Genomic DNA, 19,800 nt, shown 5'->3' with positions numbered 1-19,800 from the left:
CTTTATTCTGCTTTTTATTCCCACGATCTTTTCTGTTTTTTTACTTTTCTTACAATCTGCTGTCTTCTAGCCTTTATCACTTCTTACATGTGTTGTTTGTCGTTGTCCTCTGCTTATTACACAATCAGTTTGTTGCGTTACATGCTTTCCCATTTACAAAATGAGGCACTCCATTCACACTTGCTCTGAATTCTTCATATTATTAGTCTGTTGATAATGCATTTTGCCTGTCATAGTAGATAGCAATAGAAGTGATAAAGTAATGTGACATTCAATTTAAACTCCTTAAAAACTTTTACAGTACTTTAAACCAGTAAATGTAAAACAAATTTACTTTGTGAAATAGCTTCTAACATTTGTAATTACGTATGTGGAATTTTCTGGATCTGCATAGAAAATTGGATATTTGACGTTTTTGTAATCTTGTTATTTTATTGTAAAAGGTATGCTTAAATAAGAACATTGCAGAGTTATAAAAACGTCATTATTGCAGTTATGTTTTCAGCACAATTTAGTGTTATATAAACAATCAGCCTCCAGTAATCCTCTACACCAGTGGTCTCCAAACTGTGGCCCGGGGGGCGGGCGGATATGACCCTTTGCTTGCTTTTATCTGGACCTTGGGGCACTATTCCTCCCACTGATACCAACAATTGGGCACGTCTTCTCCTATTGACACGAACAATTGGGCATATGTTCTTCCAATGGCACCAATAAAGGGGAACAATTTCTCCCAATGACACCAACAATGGGGCCCAATTCTTCCCACTAACACCAACGACGGGGCTCTATTCCTTCCACTGACACCAACAGTTGGGCATATGACCTCCCACTGACACCAATGAAGGGATGCAATTTCTCCTAATGACACCAACGATGGGGCACTATTCCTACCACTGACACCAATGATGAGGCATTGCTTATTCCCACTGACACCAGGACATTTTCTACTCCTACTGGCCCCAGTCCAGCCCCCACAGAGTCTGAAGGACAGTGTACTGGTCCTTTGTTTAGGGCTTTGATGCAATGCACATGTAATAACAGGAGAAGAAAGCAGAATAAGCAGAGAGATGACCTCATCAGTGTGCATTGTCCAATTAGCAGGGCCGTGGTATGTTTTTGAACAAACTTTGTTGGATTTTAGGCTATAGCGGGTAAGATAGCTCCCAGTATGTTTTAAACTGTATATTTAGCTGTTTGCCTGGAGTTCAGCTATAAGCCTTGTTCATACAGGGCCTATCAATGCGTACCCTGTGTGAGGTCTGTGTTTACCCACACGGGGATGCACAGGTGTTCAGTGTATCCCCATACAGGAAGTACCAATGATTTCAATTGGGATGTAGCAGCTGTACAGACAATGTTCCAAATCTGACATTCATGCGAGTGTGGGTGCATGGCCCCGAATGCAACCAGTGTGCGTTCGGGGCCATGCACCTGCACTAATGTCAGATTGGAAGCAACATCTTTGTCCCCATGTGGTGCATTGATACGCCCTGTGTGAACGAGGCCTTATGTGCAAAATTGCATTGGATGCTCAGTCTATGTTGACACTAGTAGGAGTCATACAAATGCATGAGAATTAATGTATTGATCTAGACAGACATTGCAGTAAGTTAATTGTATTGTAAAGCAGTATGTTGAGTTGAGTTACCACTAGGGACATCATCCTTATGATGTTTGAATATTCCTGTAATGTTTGCATGAGTTTCTAGGTGATACTGTAATGTCTTCCCACCGATCAAAAGCACGATGTCCCTGATGTGTCTGTATGCCGGTAGGGTCATAAGGACATTAGACTGTATAGGCTGCACATGCTTCAAGTATGATTACATGTACAGGAAGTATACTTAAAGTAGAACTATAGGCAAAAGTTTTTTTCCCATTTTGGATAGAGTAAGGGAGAGTTATAATCCCTGTCAGTTTATGTTTTGCTGTCTGTGTCCCATTGCAGAGATTTCCCTTCACTTCCTGTCCCATAGCCAAACAGGAAGTGAGAGGAAAGCTCTGCAAATTATGGAAATTCCTTGGGGACCCCCAGGTGACCAGAACTACTGTCCCCATTGGAAGATTGATGACATATTCTCTCTACTCACTCTGCTTCTCCTATCAGCGTGTACCTTGTTAGCTTATATAGATGCAACACACCTCTGTACAGGACAATTAAAGAGGCTAATTTCATGTACAGGTACTTAAAGTGACACTAAAATTAAAAAAAAAAAATGTAATAAAAAAGAAGTAGCACTTATCTGCTCTAGGCATCGATAATGCTCAGAAATGTCGATTTCCTCCTCCTCTCACAGTCCTCTGCCATCGCTGTGGTCTCTTCCCCTCCTTCGGGTGCCTCCTATAGCAAGCTGAGTAACAGTGGTGGCGGCAAACAGTGCACCCCCCCCCCCGGTCCAGTCGGTCGGGTCATCAGCAGCAACGGAGCAATTACCCCATCTCTATGGTGGGCAGTGCTTCACCCGGGCAACGGCTTCACATTCCCCTGCTCTCCTCCTCGGCATCACAGGCGGCTTCTCCTGCTCTCTTTCTCGGCATCACGGGCGGCTTCCTCTTTCCCTGCTATCCTCCGCAGGTATCACATTGGCTTCTTGGCGGCCAATTGGAACACTTCTCCTTTTGGCCAATCGGGGAACGGGTCTCAGACCCTCTTCCTGATTGGCTTGGAGGAGAACCAGTGTGAAAATAGTGAATATTCATTCACTATTATTATACAGGATTTATATAGCGCCAACAGTTTACGCAGCACTTTACAATATAAAAGGGAGACAATGCATTTATAATACAATAAAATACAAGAGGATTAAGAGTGCCCTGCTCAGAAGAGCTTACAATCTAATAGGGTGGGGCAGGTGGTACAAAAGGTTGTAGCTGTGGGGAATGAGCTGATAGAAGAGGTAAAAGATTAGTTGGAGACGTGATAATCTTCCCTGAAGAAATGAGTTTTCAGGGATCGCATGAAGGTAGCAAGAGTAAGGGATAGCCGGACAGGTTGAGGTAGCGAGTTCCAGAGGATGGGAGAGAAATCCTGGAGACGAGCATGGGTGGAGGAGACAAGAGGGCTTGGGAGTAGGAGGTCTTGAGAAGAGCGGAGAGGATGGTTTGGGTGATTGTCACACAACTGGGTGGGCTCAGAACGCAGTGCTCCCCCCGGGCGCCCCCCGAGCCCCCCCTTTTTTGAAGCCTATTAGAGCCTCTGGCTCTAATCACATGCTTCAAAAACAAAAAACCCCGCCCGTGTGCCCCTCATGAACAGGCTGCCAATGTTGAGTACTAAGGAGACATTTGTGTGTGTGAGCTCCCGTCGGGTCCTGTGCCGAGCTGTGTGCATCCATAGACCCACAATGGCGGAAAGCAATGCTCCCACTCCCTATTCAGAGATGTTTGTATGACATCAGTAGGAGCCTAGGGCTCTGCTGCCCTGAGGGGACTTACACTGAAGCTGGAAACAACGATGGAGGGGTGACATGAAGTCGGGTAAGTGTTTAGTGACAGAGGAGGGGGGTATTTTGTTACCTAAATGCAGAGAAGCCATTGAGGAAAAACATTTAGATGTTAGTACTACTTTAAAGCAGACTTCCACCCATAAATGGAGCTTCCCCTTTAAGGGAAGGTGACCACCTGACATACCACATTTGGCATGTCATTTGTTTTGGGGGGGGGAGCAGAAACCCACTTTTTAGAGGGTTCCAGCTCCCACTTCCTCCCGTCGGAAGGGAGATCACCTCTCCCCCCTTACTCTCGCTAATCATCTGTGACACGTTACAGGTCCCAGATGATTGCCCGGCCAGTCACAGCGTGCAGCACGGCTCGCGCATGCGCAGTGCGTGCCCGGCTGTGAAGCCATAGCCGGGCGCCCACAGTGACAATGCCAGCGCCACAAAGAGGAGGGGGAGACGAGCGGGGCTTCGTTCACCCGCATCGCTGGACCCTGGAACAGGTAAGTGTAAGATTATTAAAAGTCAGCAGCTGCAGTATTTGTAGCTGCTGACTTTTAATTTTTTTTTTTTTTTTATATTGGAACTCTGCTTTAAGTTAGCTACATTTAAAAATACACCTTTAGGCTGGGTTCACACTGGTCCGACAAACGCTCCGACATTGGGAGCTCATGTCGCATGACGTGTGAAATTTAATGTTTCCCTATGGGAGCCGTCCTAACTGGTCCGACACAAGTCGTTCCGACTTTAGAAATGCTCCCTGTACTACTTTGGTCCGACTTTGATCCTACTTCAGCCTATTGACTATCATTGAAGTCGGATCAAAGTCGGATTGCCGTCTCGCATGATCCGACTTCGGCACGCGACTTGTGCTCAGATGATCTTGAGGGGGAACTCCGCGCCAAATTTTAGATAAAAATCCGGCATGGGTTCCCCCTCCAAGAGCATACCAGGCCCTTGGGTCTGGTATGGAACTTGAGGGGAACCCCCTACGCCGAAAAGGCGGCGTGGGGGGTCCCCCCAATCCATACCAGACCCTTATCCGAGCACGCAGCCCGGCCGGACAGGAATGGGGGTGGGGACGAGCGAGCGCCCCCCCCTCCTGAGCCGTACCAGGCCGCATGCCCTCAACATGGGGGGTTGTTGCCTTGGGGGAGGGGGGCGCGCTGCGGCCCCCCCACCCCAAAGCACCTTGTCCCCATGTTGATGAGGACAAGGGCCTCTTCCCGACAACCCTGGCCGTTGGTTGTCGGGGTCTGCGGGCGGGGGGCTTATCGGAATCCGGGAGCCCCCTTTAATAAGGGAGCCCCCAGATCCCGGCCCCCCACCCTATGTGAATGAGTATGGGGTACAGCGTACCCCTACCCATTCACCTAGGAAAAAAGTGTCAATTTAATAAAAAACACTACACAGATTTTTAAAACATTTTATTAGACAGCTCCGGGGGTCTTCTTCCGACTTCGGGGGTCTCTCCGGTTCTTCTCCACGCTCTCCGGATCTTCTGCCGGGCTCCTCCGCTCTCTTCTGCTCTTTTGCCGCTCTTTTGCTAAAGCGGAGGAGCCTGGTCTTCAATCTTCTGCCTTCTGCCTTCTGCCTTCTGCCCTCTTCTCCTGATGTTGACACGACGCTCTCTGGGGCTAGAATGCTCTCTGTGCGCTCTGCTCTGACTTATATAGGCGGTGACCCCGCCCCCTTATGCCGTCACAGTCCCAGCATGCCCAGGGACTGTGACGGCATAAGGGGGCGGGGTCACCGCCTATATAAGTCAGAGCAGAGCGCACAGAGAGCATTCTAGCCCCAGAGAGCGTCGTGTCAACATCAGGAGAAGAGGGCAGAAGGCAGAAGGCAGAAGATTGAAGACCAGGCTCCTCCGCTTTAGCAAAAGAGCGGCAAAAGAGCAGAAGAGAGCGGAGGAGCCCGGCAGAAGATCCGGAGAGCGTGGAGAAGAACCGGAGAGACCCCCGAAGTCGGAAGAAGACCCCCGGAGCTGTCTAATAAAATGCTTTAAAAATCTGTGTAGTGTTTTTTATTAAATTGACACTTTTTTCCTAGGTGAATGGGTAGGGGTACGCTGTACCCCATACTCATTCACATAGGGTGGGGGGCCGGGATCTGGGGGCTCCCTTATTAAAGGGGGCTCCCGGATTCCGATAAGCCCCCCGCCCGCAGACCCCGACAACCAACGGCCAGGGTTGTCGGGAAGAGGCCCTTGTCCTCATCAACATGGGGACAAGGTGCTTTGGGGTGGGGGGGGCGCAGCGCGCCCCCCTCCCCCAAGGCAACAACCCCCCATGTTGAGGGCATGCGGCCTGGTACGGTTCAGGAGGGGGGGGGCGCTCGCTCGTCCCCACCCCCATTCCTGTCCGGCCGGGCTGCGTGCTCGGATAAGGGTCTGGTATGGATTGGGGGCGACCCCCCACGCCGTTTTTTCGGCGTAGGGGGTTCCCCTCAAGGTCCATACCAGACCCAAGGGCCTGGTATGCCTCTGGAGGGGGAACCCATGCCGGTTTTTTATTTAAAATTTGGCGCGGAGTTCCCCCCTAAAGATTCATACCAAACACAGTGCCGGCATTGGCGGGGATCCAAGTCGGATCCCCGTTCATTGAAAGTCGGACACATGCCGGCTTCATGTCGCAGGGCAAAGTCGGATCCAAAGTAGGACGGCTGTCGTGTCGCACCAGTGTGAACCCAGCCTCACTGATTTATAAATGCATACATAATTACATTAGGATCAGCTTTAAAGCTGAACTCTGGAATAAGCCACTATTATCTTAATAGGCATATGAATTTTGTGTGCTTTGTGTATTTCTTCCATATTTGTGCAGCAATCCAGTGTGAAACTTTGCCTCTAAGCAGAAGCACTCCTGTAATAAAGACCGATCATTGCCGCTCTCTGTCCTTGTGCAGGGTGACTAGTCTTATATCCGCCCCTCCTGTAGTTTTCTGCAGGCAGCTTGTAGTGGGTGGAGCTGCTGGGTCCCTCCCACAGCCCTATTGTTGGCACAGTGCATAACTGTGGCAATGTCATGACTGTTTTTAAACTTTAATAAGTTGGTTTGCAAAGGCATTTTGTGCATATAAAGTAGATTTACATCCTTTGTGACTTTTGAGGAATGCATTTAAAATAAAGTTTTGTTCTTGGAGTTCAGCTTTATTCATAGACATTTTTGGTTGGAGCCACATTGCACTGGTATGAATAGTGCAATATTCCTTTCAAGAACACTTAACAGTAATATGCTGGTGTTTTGTACATTATAAATAAAATTACATTTGGTTTCTACCTAATGTGATGAACACACTACATGAGTGTGGTAAGGATACTAGATCGTAAGCTCCACTGATGAGGCTTGTGTAAATGGTTTTATGGTATAGGGTGGCACAGTGGTGTAGTGGTTAGCACTCTCGCCGAGCAGTAAAAAGGGTTGCTGGTTCGAATCCCAACCACAACACTACCTGCCTGGAGTTTGCATGTTCTCCCTGTGCCTGTGTGGGTTTCCTCCGGGTGCTCTAGTTTCCTCCCACACTCCAAAGACATGCTGGTAGGTTAATTGGCTACTGTCCAAAATTGGCCCTAGTATATGAATGGGGACCTTGGATTGAGGGTAGGGACTGATGTGAGTGTGCGATGTACAGGGTTAGGGACAAGGGTCAGGGTTGTAGACACACACTCACTCAGGATGGACTGGTATCTTTATTTAACCTTACTAACCATATAACTATGTGTTCGGCAATGCATAGTGCAGTACTGTCACTATATAAGCACATTTAAAAAATAAATTAAACTGTCACAAGCACAGCCAGCAAATTGAAACCATAAGGTCATGTGTCTAGTTTTTAAGACAACATCGATGAAAAGTTGATCTGAGATGAATGGTGCTCATGGTGTTTTGGAACTTTGTTATCGGTTCTGTAATGAATGAGAGAATTCTCCAGGAATGCAGTTATTTTAAACATCAGAGTCTTGCTAGAGGGGTAAGTCCAAAGCCAAAGATGACATAAAGTCTAATCTTGGCCTGTCTTGTGATCTCTCTCATCACCTTAATCACAGCCAAAAACAACCATTCGCATGTATGTGAAGCCCAACCATGAGAGATGTGTGAGGGGCCAGGCCATTGTAGGATAGGCTCAAGAAGTATGCTCTGTGTAAATTCTTTTTTTTTTTTATATATATATATACTTTGAATTGCTTGTATATACAAACCTATACAAAGCAAAAGACAGTTTTGTAAACTATTACTGATCACACAACTGCAAAAGTGTGGAAGTGTGGACACTGATCATTGACCCAAGGTTAAAAATGATCAAAACAGTTTATATAATGTTCCCCAGTTGTATATATAATGTTGTTATGCTTGACTTGTTATTCTCAGCTGGCTTTCTCACACATGCTAACGTCCATTACATGAGGAGCCACCCCCCCCCAACTTATCACCAAATCATTTCACTTATGGAGTGTCCGTCAGATGTCTCCGCTCTTTCTGCTGCTCGTAGATCCCACTTCAGTACATTTGGAAGCAATAGATATTATTAATCAACAGACAACATTCCACTGAGACAGCCAGGGCTGCAAGAGTCTTAATGTGAAGTCACAGGGGATAGAGAAACATGTCAGAATGTTGACCTGCGGCCATGCTCCTTCCAAGCCATCCAATAGGCGTATTCATTTGTCTGAACATTTTATTGCATAACTGGAAAGTACGAGTCAAAATAAGCAAGATAAATTTACTGAATAAAGTGTCTCACACCAAAGGTGTCTTTAAACCTCCAGCAATTCCGAGATCTCTCCAATAACTAGGATTTTGTTCTGGTCCTGAGGCTAAATTCCTGGGTGTCATCACAGACTGGATATATAACAGAACACACAATTTGATTATATTCAGTGGAGTGTTATCACTGTTACTCAATAGATTTCAAATGTCAGTGCAATTTAACCTAACCTGGTTTACATCCTGGTAAATACAATGGTTAAAATCTTGATTGTCCAGGTTACCATCTCCCAATTTTAGGCTTTGCAGAGCAGACAGTTTTGTTAGGCAGCAATTGTCAGAGGGTAGAAAATCATGTTACTTTCATCATCTCACTGTCACAATTAGGGCTAAAAACGTCGAACGTTATGTATGTTTAAGATCACTTTTACAGAATAACATTTTTAGCAAAAGGGTTCATAAAAGTCTTGATCATGAATGTTTTTTTTTTTTTGTTTTTTTTTTATGAGAGCATGGCTGGTGGCTATAAACTAGTTACTTTATTTTTTGTTGTTGTTCATATAGTTGATAATGGAAATGCATCTTCTGTTTATGTAGCTATTCCCCAGATGAATGGTTTAGTAAAATAAAATGTTGGAACATTTCAGAGTCTGAGACAGATTGAAGATGGTTATACATAATGCATCATAACTGAATGGCTTAAAGTGGTGTGAAGATAATGGTGATGGATAAAGAATGACTTAAAAGTGATAAACTGTGAAAAGGCATTACTGAGCTGTCACTTGTGTTCATTTTGGATAGTTTGCGGTCAGTACAGGAAGGCTGTAATGTAGTGCACTGTGTAACAGCACTAGTGTATAACATTGGAGTTATGGATATGGTATGTTGCCCGCAGCAACCAGCGAGCAGTTACATTCGATTTTCTGAGCTGCAATAGAAAATGACAGCTGGCAGATGGCTTGCCATAGGCACATGTTCCACTTTCCCATTATGGGACTCACATTGTCCATAGCAATCAGATTCCTCTTTTCTATTGGGAAAAAAAACGACAGCTGGATTCTTATTGGTTGTTGCTTGCCACACCTCTACTTTCCCTCATTCTCATTTATTAATTATATCCAAAGTGCATTTCCTTAAATAATACAGTTAGCTTGGTTGAATTGTGTTATTGAAAAAAGTTTTAATTCTCATTATAATAAACAACAAATATTTAACACATATTAAAAAGAGGTGAAGCTTAAAGCGGACCCTCATTCACAATTACCCCATAGCTTCCTTTTAAGCCTTCTCCTTTCCCTGTTAACCATTTTCTGTTAATCATGCATTTCAGGATGCAGGCTTGATATTCCTTTGCCTTGGGTTATAGGCTGGTACCTTCAGGTGATTGGACACTGGCAAAGCTTTGGAGGACATGCTCCCTGGGCATCCCCCTATAACTGTACCCCACTCTGTGGGTCTTAGTGACCTAATGGTGATGGATCTCTTCTCCCTTATCAAGAAATCACTCTTACCTTACCTCTGAAATGAAAAATTAACAAAACAGATCCTATTATAGTGTGTATTGGGTGGCACGGTGGTGTAGTGGGTAGCACTCTTGCCTAGCAGTAAGAAGGGTCGCTGGTTGGAATCCCAACCATGATACTACCTGCCTGGAGTTTGCATGTTCTCCCTGTGCCTGCGTGGGTTTCCTCCAGGTACTCCGGTTTGCTCCCACACTCCAAAGACATGCTGGTAGGTTAATTGGCTTCTGTTTAAATTGGCCCTAGTATATGAATGTGAGTTAGGGACCTTAGATTGTAAGCTCCTTGAGGGTAGGGACTGATGTGAATGTACAATGTATATGTAAAGCGCTGTGTAAATTGAAAGTGCTATACACACTTCTGACAGTTTATGCAGCGTTGTATCTTGGCCTAGGGCGGCACTTTGCAAGGGGAGCGGCTTTTTTGTGCACAAAAAAAAACAGTCTCCTTCCGGTTCCCGCGCGAAAAGAGTCCCTGCTGGCTTGCGCTACACTTTTAGTGTAGCACCAGACTTAAGGGGGGACTGGGCCGGGGGGCAGGGTCCCGGAGGCAGATCAGTCTGGCGCCTCCATAAAGCCGCCCATAAGGCAGCACTGATATGCTGCACTGATGGGCACTGATATGCTGCACTGATGGGCACTAATACGCTGCTGCACTGATGGCCACTGATGAGGCTGCACTGATGGCTACTGATGAGGCGGCAATGATGGGTAATGATAAACTGCACTGATAGGCACTAATAAGGGTGCACTGATATTGTGCACTGATGGGCACTGATGAGTCTGCACTGTTGAGGCTGCACTGATGGCCATGAGGCGGCATTTATAAGCTGCACTGATGGGCTCTAATAGGATGCACTGATGGGCACTAATAGGCTGCACTGGAGGCCACTGATGAGGTGGCACTGATAAGCTGCACTAATGGGGGCTGCGCTGATGAGGTAGCACTGATGGGCTCTAATAGGCTGCACTGATGGGCATTAATAGGCTGCAATGGTGGCCACTGATGAGGTGGCACTGATAAGATGCACTAACAGGGCTGCACTGATAAGGCTCTGCTCCTGATTATTATTGTTTGTTTCATGTGTATTCTTTTGCTGTATCTGATTGGTGACAGACTTCTTTTACCCTCTAATTATGTTAAGCACCTAGTAGGTCCTAGTAGCTATAATCATGTGATTTTTGCCTAAGCTTTAGGTCACATAAAGGAAGCAACAGCTTTTTTTATAGCAAAGTGGAACTTTTTTACATTAAAGCGGGGGTCCACCTATCTATCTTTTTTTTTTTTTTTTAGTTCATTCACAAACTTTTCTTCTCAGCATTACATACTCACATATTGTGTGTAATATGTCCGCCTGTGTCAGATTTCGTCGGAAAGAATAACATATTATTCACTGCAGGCGGTTTCCATATTCATTGTGGGCATTTGAAGCCCACAAGCATTTATTTCCTGGATGTGGTGAATGCTGTGCTCCCAGCATTCACCGCTCGTTCCCGCACATGCTCAGTGGCATCCTGGGAAGCCTGAGACTAGCTCCCAGGAGTCTGGGAGAGGCTAGAAACACGCCTACTCCCACGGGAGGAGAACCAGGAAGTGCAAAGAGGAATAGAAAAATAAAAGGTAATTACGGCGATTTAAATTTTTTTAAACGGCATGTCAGCATCTAGGCAAGGAAGAGAATACATACAGATATTGTTCAAAATTTGGGTGGAACCCCGCTTTAAATAAAAAAGTAACTGTATAGTGGGAAGAAGGGGCACCTTTTGATTCCCGAAGTGATGGGTGTGCTCCCGTGACATTTCACATAAAGCATGTACTGCCAAAGGATTGTCAGCTAGTACTGCTTTCTCAAGGTCAATAATATTCTAGAATGGATTTTTTTAAAGCATTTTTTTATCTGTAGAATTCCTTCTCCCAAATCAGTATGCTTTACCTTTTACAGCAGTGGTCTCCAAACTGTGGCCCGGGGGCCAGATGTGGCCCTTTGCTTGCCTTTATCCAGCCCTTGGGGTACCTTTCCTTCCACTCATACAAGACACTATTCCTTCCACTGACACCAACAATGGAGCATGTTTCCTGGTGGTGACATCAACAACAGGGCACTATTTCTCCCATTGACACAAACAATGGGCCACTATTCCTCAAACTGGCACCAACGACAGGGATCTATTCCACCCACTGACACCAACAATAGGGCACTATATCTCCCACTGACACTAACAAAGGGGCACTATTCCTCCCACTGACACCAACAATGGGGTGCTATTGCTCCCTAGTACAAAAGATGCATTGTTTACTTCCACTGACACCAGGACAATTTCTACTTCCAACGGCCACAGCATGTTTGAAGGACAGTAAACTGGCCCTTTGTTTAGAAAGTTTGGAGACCCCTTTTTTACAGTATCACTCTGCAGTGTTCCTAAATATCAGGTTCTAGATCTCATTCATGATCTGGGTTACAGTTTTAGCAGGCTTTAGCCATGGCATGACATTAAAATGATAGTGATTGGGCTACTTCTGCTGCTACCATGGTTCAGAATGAGGTAGAACCCTCCAGTGGTATCAGCAAATTTCCTTCCAGTGTCACATGACTACATTATAACCAACTAGCTCTTGCAGCAATTCTTTCTCCTAGGCTACATTTTATGGAACAGAAAGAAGGACAGTGTGATCATGTGACCTTATTTTAGCTGTTTTTTTTTTTTAATAGATGGCGGTTTCTCATCTGTGACCTTGCTTGCTTGCTGACCTATGACTTTTGTTTGTAACAAAAATAAAAAGCTGCTGACATGTATAAAGTGCAGGAACCTAGAGTGGACTACATTTACCTGCAATATAGTTAATTGTTCATAAACAAAATAAAATCGCTAGTTTGCCCTCCATCCAGATGTCCCTTCACCAATTCAAGTGGGGTCCAAGATCCATGTGACCCATGCATGCTCACATGTGGATATTCATAAGAATAAAGAGCATACTGCCGTCAAGGTACACAATTTGATCTGTTTTTAACCAATAAAATAAAGCCTTGAAATTTTTCACTGACTTTTCTTAAATGGACTGGCAAAGCACATGGAGCATCATTTTTTTTGCATGACTGCTAACCTGTTCCTGTTATATTATTAAAAGAACAGGCTGGTGAGAGTACTATCAGGTGATGATCTGATGAATGGTAATCATATGTCTCTGCACAGATAGATTCTTACCATCCAGTTGATGGTGCCAGTTACTTGAATTGTCTTCACTTATTGGTTGAACTGGTAAGAACAGGGACATACTGTACAACTGTAGCTAAGCTGAATCTGTTCTAAGTAACTTGTTGCAGAGAACTTCTGGATGTGTAGATGTTTGATACAAGTATATTAAGTGTCATAAAAACAGGGCTAAGCTTCAATTATCCAGCACTTGGTTTTCCAGCAGCAGACTGGGGAGTCTTGAGCTTTCCAATCATCCAAATAATCCCTTCTGCTGTCACCAAATGGCCCTGTCATAGGGAGAGACACACATGATTTTACAGAAAGGGACCGTTTGGAATTATGCGGCAGTGCACATGGCATCTGAAGATTGATAGGTGTACATTAGACAATGATGGAGGTTCATTCTCATGCTTTAGAGGTTCCTTTCTCTGTAATGTATTTAAAACCAGCAAACAGTGGATTTCAAGTAAGAGTGGCCTGTGCTGCCTTTCTTGCTTCCAGATTACAAAATGCAATGAAAAATGACAACTGGCAAATGAAAGTTTGAACGCGATTGGCTGAAATAGTACAAAGCAGACAGTTCTTTGTTGTTTCGTATTTTGATAAGTGAGGTCTGTTCTGACAGTATGGAAAATTCTGTTTAGTAACTGCTTATCTTGTTTCTTTACAGAGTCAGGCTGAGGCTCATTATAAAGGAAACCGGCATGCTCGGAGAGTGAAGGGAATCGAGAATGCAAAGACTCGACAGAAAGAGGGAACGCAAGATGGAGACAGGAACACCCCTCTAATTAGCCCCGTGCCCAGTGCCAGTGAGAGTGACACCGACAGCAAAGGTGACTGAGAGAGATGTAACTTTAGATTTTCTTTCTTTGCTCATCTATGTCAAAAGAAATGTTGTTGTACTTACCCGCCAGCATAATATGCACATGCTTCAAGTAATGTCATTACCTTTCATTGTCAAAAGGTTTATTCAGTTTACTGGTGAGATGTTTAGACAGCCTCCTCAGGTGTCCAAATGATGGATTATCTGACATGGTAAACTGTCTACTCCTTACAGGTGCCAAAATTGAATATACAAACATAAAATTGATTTCTGTTTTTTACAATGGATTACAGATCATATCTACAGTGTGCACTATCCAAATTCTGTTGGATCACACTAATAATTTATAGTCCAGTGCTTCTGTAATGCTACCCCAGCATGAGGGCTCTTTTCCCAGTAATTGCCCCACAGCCAGACACGTCAGACTCATTAACTAGTCTAGGGGTATGCTTTTTTGATGCTTTCATGGAAACTTGACCGGGGATAGGTACAGGGTAGTTGTACGATAATCCAGTAACTCCTAGCAACAAACTTGAGGACACTAATGGTGCATTCCCTTTAGGTAGAGCTGATTCTATTACAAGAGATTTAGCAGCTGCAGTAATGTGAGCGAAAGTCCTCATGCAAGCAGTTAGTGGACTGAACTCTTCAGAACACCACAGACTACGTCCCCTTTGAATAACAATGTCTCTAAACAAGAGGAATGGCAGCAGCACAGAGTCTCAATGATCTCTCACACCAGCCTGTACTCACTACTGTTGGTTGCCTCCTTCCAATATCTTCCAGACACCTTTCCAGTGACACCAGACTAGATTTCCAGACAAAAGTCAGTCAGCTTCAGCAAACTTTCAGTAGAATAGGCCACAGGTAGCCTAGCTGGGTCTCCGATAAATCACAGACACATGGCAAGCTTGCCTAGGTGGCAAACAGCCCCCTCAAGCTGTGATCTTCCTCCTCAGGGAAAATAAACCTTCCGTTCTAGGTCTCAGAGTATTTATACACACTCCCAGCCACCATCTCGGCACCTCTCCAGGAATTGGCCAGGGCTGCATAAATATTCAGCTGCTGATTAGACTCTCCCAGCCCTCTACCTTTCAGAACATTTCCAGACAGACAGGGGGAGGCAGTCAACCCTGCAGCCAATGAAACACAGAACAGACCTAACTAAACACTGATTACAGTGAACCAGAACTCAACTTACCCAACAATAAAATGCAGCTCAACTTAATACAGTGAGACTGAACTAAGTTTACCTAACCTAGCACCTATCTAGAAGGGTGCTACACTAGGCATATCCTTTTAAAGGAAAGCCGTGTTGGCTGGGACTGTGTCAGTTGACCTATAACTGTACAGGGCTAATGCAAACAAGGGGATATACTTGGCCTTATTTTTCATGGAGGGAGAAAGTAGAACTATAGGCAAAACTTTTTTTTTCATTTTTGGATAGAGAAAGGGAGGGTTATAACCCCTGTAAGTTTTATTTTTTGCCATCTTTGGTCCCATTGGGGAGATTCACCTTCACTTCCTGTCGAATAGCCAAAACAGGAAGTGAGACGAAATCCCTGCAAATTAAGGGATACTCTTGAGGGCCCCCACGTCACCAGAGCTTTCCCCTCTTACTTTTCTGGGGACAACCCAATATTTGGGCTTTTCTTTTACTTTCACTTTCAACGATAATGGTAAACAGGACAAATGGAGAGGATGAATCCTCGTAGTTGGGGACGCAGACAGCAATAAAAACTGTTAGGTGTTCTAATTCATCTCTCCTCTACCAAAAAATAAGAAAAAAAAAATAAAAAACTGCCTTTAGTTATACTTTAATCAAAAGCAGTTAGCTAAGAAATAATGTGTATTGGTTAAAGCAAACGTACTGATCAACTGATACCTTCTTAACGTAATTAGAAATGCTTTATAGTACAAGGCTTGCCCAGTGTTGCCAACCGTCAGTATTTTTACTGGCAGCCAGTAAAAAAACAGGCACTTTTCTCCTGCCAGTAAATGCCAGTAAGAGGAAAAGTTCGCCAGTAAAAAATATGGCTGTGACGCTTGGCTCGGAACTGGGCATGCGCAGCTCGGGTCCGGAGCTGGACAGGACCATCCAAACGCATGCTACAGTGTGTTCAGGTGGTACCGGCGGGGGTCGGGTCTGGCGGAGATGATGCCTGAGCATGTTGTGTGATGTCATGGTGCAAGGGAGCCGAGAGGAGTGGCCAGAGACTCGAGTGCAGGTCTATGGGACAGGAGTAGGGAAAGCCAGGTGTCTGTCAGTGCTGTTTGGACTGGAGTGGACTGAGGGGACCACCTGGCATGGATAGAGACTGTCACTGTGACTCAGGATGGGACATGTCAGTGATCTGTGCTGCTGCACACTGCTGTCAGTGTCACTGTGAAAGTCAATTTCATGTGCGTGTGTTGCCCATTCTAATGTCCTGCCCCTGAGTCCTGTCCCTGAGCCACTTACTTACTATATTGAGAATAAAATAAGAAATATGCTTTTTGCCTTAATATCTACTTTAAATTATATTACTAATTGCATATTGTACTTATTTGTAGCATAAATTCTGAAATTTGCACTTACAACTGTAATTTTGCAACTTTTGGAAATGCCAGTAAAAACATGGCTGTGCCAGTAAATTTTGGGTGTCGTATCAGTAAATTTCAATCTGGTAGGTTGGCAACACACACTTACCCCTAAATCAAGTTTGGTCTCCACTAAGAAAGTGGCTGCATCAATCACCTTACAGGTGGACAGACAGACAGGGAGAATGCAGCTCAACTAAAACCAGGATGCTGGAACCAGCAGCTATCATGGAGCAGGAGCGCTACATGCACTTGACAGGGCTTTACACATAGCACCCAATTGTCCCTCATTTGGAGGATCATTTGGGACCAAGTCCCTCAGCCCCCCTTTCCTTCTTAGTGGTCCCTCATTTGGCCTGATGTATAGACCTCTATAAAAAATGTAAATAAATAAACCTTTCACCCAACCTCTAAATTATTGCAGTTGTTATTAGGAAAAGCCATTATAAAGGAAAAGTAGTGGTGGAATCTGTTTAACCAAACTTTTAATGCATAATAATTCTTAATGATCCATGTACAGTATCTCACAAAAGTGAGTACACCCCTCACATTTTTGTAAATATTTGATTATATCTTTTCATGTGACAACACTGAAGAAATGACACTTTGCTACAATGTAAAGTAGTGAGTGTACAGCTTGTATAACAGTGTACATTTGCTGTCCCCTCAAAATACTGTACTCAACACGCAGCCATTATTGTCTAAACCGCTGGCAACAAAAGTGAGTACCCCCTAAGTGAAAATGTCCGAATTGGGCCCAATTTGCTCCCCGGTGTCATGTGACTTGTTATGCCCTGTACACACCGTCAGATTTTCTGATGGAAAAAGTGCGATCGGATTGTGTTGTTGGAAATTCCGATCGTGTGTGGGCTCCATCAGACTTTTTCCGTCGGAATTTCCGACACACAAAGTTTGAGAGCAGGCTATAAAGTTTTCCGACAACAAAATCCGATCGGTTAAATTCCAATCGTGTGTACACAAATCTGGCGCACAAAGTGCCACTCATGCTCAGAATAAATTAAGAGACGAAAGCTATTGGCTACTGACCCGTTTATAGTCCCGACGTACGTGTTTTACGTCACCGTGTTCAGACCGATCGGATTTTCTGACAACTTTATGCGACCGTGTGTATGCAAGACAAGTTTGAGCCAACATCCGTCAGAAAAAGTCCATTGATTTTGTAGTCGGAATATCCGATTAATGTCCGATCGTGTGTACAGGGCATTAGTGTTACAAGGTCTCAGGTGTGTTAAATTTGGTGTTATCGCTCTTACTCTGTCATACTGGTCACTGGAAGTTCAACATGGCACTTCATGGCAAAGAACTCTCTGAGGATCTGAAAAGAAGAATTGTTTCTCTACATAAAGATGGCCTAGACTATGAGAAGATTGCCAAGACCCTGAAACTGAGCTGCAGACCATACAGAGGTTTAAAAGGACAGGTTACGCTCAGAACAGGCCTCACCATGATTGACCAAAAAAGTTGAGTGCACATGCTCAGCGTCATATCCAGAGGTCTTCTTTGTGAAAGAGACATATGAGTTCTGACATTATTGCTGCAGAGGTTGAAGGGGTGGGGGGTCAGCCTGTCAATGCTCAGACCATACGCTACACACTGCATCAAATTGCTCTGCATGGCTGTTATCCCAGAAGGAAGCCTCTTCTAAAGGTGATGCACAAGAAAGCCCGCAAACAGTTTGCTGAAGGCAAGCAGACTAAGGACATGGATTACTGGAACCATGTCCTGATGAGACCAAGATAAACTTATCTGGTTCAGATGGTATCAAGCGTGTGTGGCGGCAACCAGGTGAGGAGTACAAAGACAAGTGTGTCTTGCCTATAGTCAACCATGGTGGTGGGAGTGTCATGGTCTGGGGCTGCATGAGTGCTGCCGGCACTGGGGAGCTACAGTTCATTGAGGGAACCATGAATGCCAACATGTACTGTGACATACTGAAGCAGAGCATTACCCCCCCCTTTGGAGACTGGGTCGCAGGGCAGTATTTCAACATGATAACGACCCCAAACACACCTCCAAGACGAACACTGCCTTGCTAAAGAAGCTGAGGGTTAAAGTGATGGACTGGCCAAGCATGTCTCCAGACCTAAACCCTATTGAGCATCTGTGGGGCATCCTCAAATGGAGGGTGGAGGAGCGCAAGGTCTCTAACATCCACCAGCTCCGTGGAAGAGGACTCCAGTGGCAACCTGTGAAACTCTGGTGAACTCTATGTCCATGAGGGTTAAGGCAATACTGGAAAATAATGATGGCCACACAAAATATTGACACTTTGGGCCCCCCTTTTTTACTTAGGAGTGTACTCACTTTTGTTTTCAGTGGTTTAGACATTAATGGCTGTGTGTTGAGTTATTTTAAGGGGATAGCAAATTTACACTGTTATACAAGTTATATACTCACTACTTTACATTGTAGCAAAGTGTCATTTCTTCAGTGTTGTCACGTAAAAAGTTATAATAAAATATTTACAAAAATGTGAGGGGTGTACTCACTTTTGTGAGATACTGTAACTGGGCATGTGGTATGGGGTGTGGCGTTTACCTACATACTAAGTGCTACATTGTGTCCCTCTTTCCAATCTCAGAAAGTTGGCAGTATGCTTTACATACTGTATATTCAAGCAAAACTAGCATCAGAATACTTACCTCCTCTCCAACGTTCCAACATCTGCAAGGGGTCCTTCGCTGTCTTCTTCCAGGTGCTGGTCTTTGGCCACCTTGATTGCCCGGTGCGGGATGATGTAGCTCCTCCACATGTGCAGAAGTCAGTCATCCCGGTACACAGGATCCATGGCAGCGACATAAACTGAGATGTACTTGCATAGTTCAGTGTACATGCCACAGAAGACTGCGAGCAGGCAGGTAGAATAAAAATGTAATGTAATTTTGGTTTTTGGTCCCAGACCTCAAGGAACTTATAATCTGAGGTCCCTACTTCACGTGCATACATCTATGCACACACATACTAGGGCTAATTTAGACAGAAGCAAACAAAACCTACCAGCAGGTGTTTACAGTGTGGGAGGCACAGGCAAACACCAAGCAAATGTCTTGACTGAGATGCAAACTGAAGACTCAAATGATGCTGCAAATGATTAATGGGATGAACTAGACCATCAATCGCAAAGGCAGTTCTTCTCATCCAACATCAATACCCGACCTAACAAATGCCCTTCAACACCCATGTAAACATTGCAAACTCTTGTAGTAGGCCTTTGTAGGAGAGTAGAGGTTATTTCTGTGGTAAGGTGTTTGTGTGAGTGGTGGGAAAGGGGGACGTGTCACAACCTTTGACCATATAGTATGCTTTGCAACCATTTGACAGGCAGGTAGTGATGAGCAGCATCAGAAACAGATATATACTGGATGTTTAATCCTGTTATATGGAAGCTCTTCTCATATACAGCTAATTTTACTGATTCATCCCAATGACAGTGTTGATGATCGTTTTCCACCTATCTCTTGGTAAGCTGACACAGTCTTAATGTATGTCTAAATTATCAGGTATGTCAGTATCATT

General features: G+C 44.6%; 1 protein-coding gene across 4 annotated transcripts in view; it reads left to right on the top strand.

The window, feature by feature from the left end:
- ZNF385A (zinc finger protein 385A) overlaps window positions 1–19,800 on the top strand; it is a 316,674-nt gene that overhangs the window by 257,815 nt on the left and 39,059 nt on the right. For all 4 annotated transcript variants that reach the window (XM_073613634.1, XM_073613633.1, XM_073613632.1 and 1 more), the window contains one exon: window positions 13,531–13,693. In XM_073613634.1, the coding sequence (XP_073469735.1) occupies window positions 13,531–13,693 (163 nt within the window). The remainder of the gene's footprint in view (window positions 1–13,530; window positions 13,694–19,800) is intronic.

The sequence above is a fragment of the Aquarana catesbeiana genome, linkage group LG02, assembly GCF_042186555.1.
Source record: "Aquarana catesbeiana isolate 2022-GZ linkage group LG02, ASM4218655v1, whole genome shotgun sequence".
NCBI classification, from domain to species: Eukaryota; Metazoa; Chordata; class Amphibia; order Anura; family Ranidae; genus Aquarana; species Aquarana catesbeiana.
This window is presented reverse-complemented; position numbering and strand designations above follow the sequence as displayed.